Source organism: Pristiophorus japonicus, chromosome 32 (genome assembly GCF_044704955.1).
Source record: "Pristiophorus japonicus isolate sPriJap1 chromosome 32, sPriJap1.hap1, whole genome shotgun sequence".
Lineage (NCBI taxonomy): Eukaryota > Metazoa > Chordata > Chondrichthyes > Pristiophoridae > Pristiophorus > Pristiophorus japonicus.
In genome coordinates this window covers 4,495,099-4,498,464 of record NC_092008.1, presented here as the reverse complement: position 1 = coordinate 4,498,464, position 3,366 = coordinate 4,495,099, and the positions used below count along the sequence as shown (strand labels likewise).

Below are 3,366 nucleotides of genomic sequence, written 5' to 3'. Positions count from 1 at the left end.
GGGCGGGGCGGCGCTGCTTTAAGAGGCGGGGCGGGGGTGAAATGCACAAGTCCTTGTTTCAGGCGCTGCCGACCCAGAGGGGGAACCGGGCTCTTGAGTTGCGGGGCTGTTTTTACGGGTGGGTGGACTGTAATTGAGTGCGGGGCGGGGGACGGCGCTGCTTTAAGAGGCGGGGCGAGGCAGGGGGACGGCGCTGCTTTAAGAGGCGGGGCGAGGCAGGGGGCGGGGCGGGGCGAGTGAGCTGACGCTCGGCCCTCAGGGTGCGGCATTGCCGCGGGGACCGGGGACCGAGCCGCTTGTGTGTCCGTGCCGCCCCCCGCCTCCCCCCCCCGGGGCCGGAGATGTGCGAGTCCGGGAGACGGGCGGCGTTGGCCCACGTGCTGCTGATGTACGGCCTGTGCGTGGCCGTGGTGGCCAGCGGCCTGTTGGACGGGGTGAGCACCGAGCTGGGCTACCGGCACTACGCCGAGCGGCCGGTGGCCTGGCTGCCGCGCTTCCTCGCCATGCCCAGCAACTCGCTGGTCAACCTGGGCTACGTGGCGGTCGGGGCCTACTGGCTGCGGAGGAGGAGGCCGGCCGCCGGCGGTGGCGGCGGCGGCGACTGGGGCTACCACAAGGACGTCTTTGCCTGGATGGCGCTGGGCTACGGGCCGGTGCAGTGGGCCCGGGTGGCCTGTCAGAGCCAGCGGACCGCCGCGCTGGACCAGTGGCTCACCCTGCCCATCTTCGCCTGGGTGCCGGTCTGGGCGGCCCAGCTGCCCGGCGGCGGCGGCACCCGGCACCCGGGGGCCCTGATGGCCGCCTCGCTGCTCAGCTACGGCCTGGCGTTGGCTCACCGCCTGGGCTTCGAGCTGGCGCTGGCCGGCCACGTGGCGGCCGCCGTGGCGTGCGGCGTGGCGGCCCAAGCGCGGCTGGGCGACCCGGCCTCCGGCCGCCACCTGACGCTGGGCCTGGCTTCGTGCGCCGGCTTCGTGGCGCTCAAGCTGCTCGACCGGCCGCTCGGCGACTGGGGCCTGCTGCCCGGCCGGCTGTCGGGCCACTTCTGCTCCAAGGTGTGCGACGTGCTGCAGATCCACCACACCTGCCGCTTCCTGGAGCGCCTGGCGCGGCCCACACCCGGCCCGCCACACCGGCCACCGGCATTGATGTAGCGCCGGCCCGCCCGCCCGCGGCCAGCCCGCACGGCCTCAGCACCGCCTCGGCGGCCGCCCAGGGACTGCTTGGCGATTGGAGGAGCCGGACGGCGACCAGCTTCACTGTGATCACACCAGCGGAGTGTCTTGTCTGTTGTTGGAGCGTTAAATATTGGCCTCAGGACCCGGGGAGAACCCCCCCCCCCCCATTGGCCTCAGGACCCGGGGAGAACCCCCCCCCCCACCCCATTGGCCTCAGGACCCCGGAGAGAACCCCTCCCCCACCCCATTGGCCTCAGGACCCCAGGAGAACCCCTTTTCCCCCCCCCACCCCATTGGCCTCAGGACCCAGGGAGAACCCCCCCCCCCATTGGCCTCAGGACCTGGGGAGAACCTCCCCCCACCCCATTGGCCTCAGGACCGGGAGAACCCTCCCCCCCCCCCCACCCCATTGGCCTCAGGACCCGGGGAGAACCACCCCCCCCCCCCACACACTGCTCTTCTTGCAAATGGTGCCCGAGGGATCTTTTACGTTCACGACAGTGCGGCGCTCCCTCAGTACCGCCCCTCCAACAGTGCGGTGCGGCGTTCCCTCAGTACCGCCCCTCCAACAGTGCGGTGCGGCGTTCCCTCAGTACCGCCCCTCCGACAGTGCGGCGTTCCCTCAGTACCGCCCCTCCAACAGTGCGGTGCGGCGTTCCCTCAGTACCGCCCCTCCGACAGTGCGGCGTTCCCTCAGTACCACCCCTCCGACAGTGCGGCGCTCCCTCAGTACCACCCCTCCGACAGTGCGGCGTTCCCTCAGTACCGCCCCTCCGACAGTGCGGCGCTCCCTCAGTACCGCCCCTCCGACAGTGCGGCGCTCCCTCAGTACCGCCCCTCCGACAGTGCGGCGCTCCCACAGTACCGCCCCTCCGACAGTGCGGCACTCCCTCAGTACCGCCTGTCCGACAGGGCGGTGTTCCCTCAGTACTGCACTGGAGTGTCAACCTAGATATTAGGGACAGGCGACCAAAAGCTTGGTCAAAGAGGTCGATTTTAAGGAGCGTCTTAAAGGAGGAGAGAGGCGGAGAGTTTGAGGGAGGGAGTTCCAGAGCTTGGGGACCCCAGCAGCTGAAGGCACGGCCACCGATGGAGCGATAGGAATTGGGGGATGCACAAGAGGGCAGAATTGGAGGAGCGCAGAGATCTCGGAGGAAATGTTTTAAAGAATTTGTATTAAAGAACTTTACATTTACAGCTCATCGTGTCCTTCTATTCCTTTCTCCTCATGTGTTTATCCAGCTTCCCCTTAAATGCATCGATACTATTCACCTCGACCCCTCCCTGTGGCAGCGAGTTCCACATTCTCACCGCTCTCGGGGTAAAGAAGTTTCTCCTGAATTACCCATTGGATTTATTCATGACTGTCTTATAATTATGGCAACCTGTTATGGCCGTGGAGAGACCCGTACCCCGGGGAGAGTCGGTGCCCCGTGGGGAGAGTCGGTGCCCCGTGGGGAGACCCGTACCCCGGGGAGTGTCGGTGCCCTGTGGGGAGACCCGTACTCCGGGGAGTGTCGGTGCCCAGGGAGGGACCCGTACCCCGGGGAGAGTCTGGATGGGAACTGCAGGGGTTGAAGGGTTGTGTCCGTTGCCGATATCTGTTCATTTGAACTGTGCATAACCCAATGGACAAACACTAACTTTTGATAAAGTATTTGTTCTGATTGTTGACTCATCCACGATGTTATCAGCACGGTGTCCCAACACGACTGGCTGATTGCTGTGTCAGGCCTCCCGAATCGGAATGCGTGCGGACCCCTAGCATCGAGGGCGAGGGTTTATATCGGGACGGGACCCACTGCTTCAGGGGCAGAATCGCAAAGTTGCCAGACTCCAATCGGATTCTACCCACTGACAGCATTGTGAAGAGTGGAGCGAAGTCCGGCCTCTCCGGACCGAGTGTAGGGAGCATAGCGGGGGAATTGGTGAGAGGGGGAGAGAGAGGGAGGGACAGACATGCCTTTGTTCCCTCCAGACTCGACTATTCCAACTCACTCCTGGCTGGCCACCCACGTTCTACCCGACGTAAACTAGAGGTGATCCAAAACCCGGCTGCCCCGTGTCCTAACTCGCACCGAGCCCCACTCACCCATCACCCCCTGTGCTCGCTGACCCCGTGTCCTAACTCACACCGAGTCCCACTCACCCATCACCCCCTGTGCTCACTGCCCCGTGTCCTAACTCGCAC

General features: G+C 65.6%; 1 protein-coding gene across 1 annotated transcript; it reads left to right on the top strand.

Moving 5' to 3' along the window:
• The first annotated feature begins 237 nt into the window (after positions 1-237).
• Positions 238-1,474, top strand: LOC139240597 (transmembrane protein 187-like). Its single transcript, XM_070869148.1, has one exon. It carries the CDS (start codon positions 342-344, stop codon positions 1,149-1,151), a length of 810 nt encoding a protein of 269 aa, XP_070725249.1. The 5' UTR covers positions 238-341; the 3' UTR covers positions 1,152-1,474.
• The last annotated feature ends 1,892 nt before the right edge of the window (positions 1,475-3,366 follow it).

Coding starts and splice junctions, on each gene's coding strand:
- LOC139240597 (XM_070869148.1), top strand. CDS start 342: ATGTGCGAGTCCGGGAGACGGGCGGCGTTGGCCCACGTGCTGCTGATG.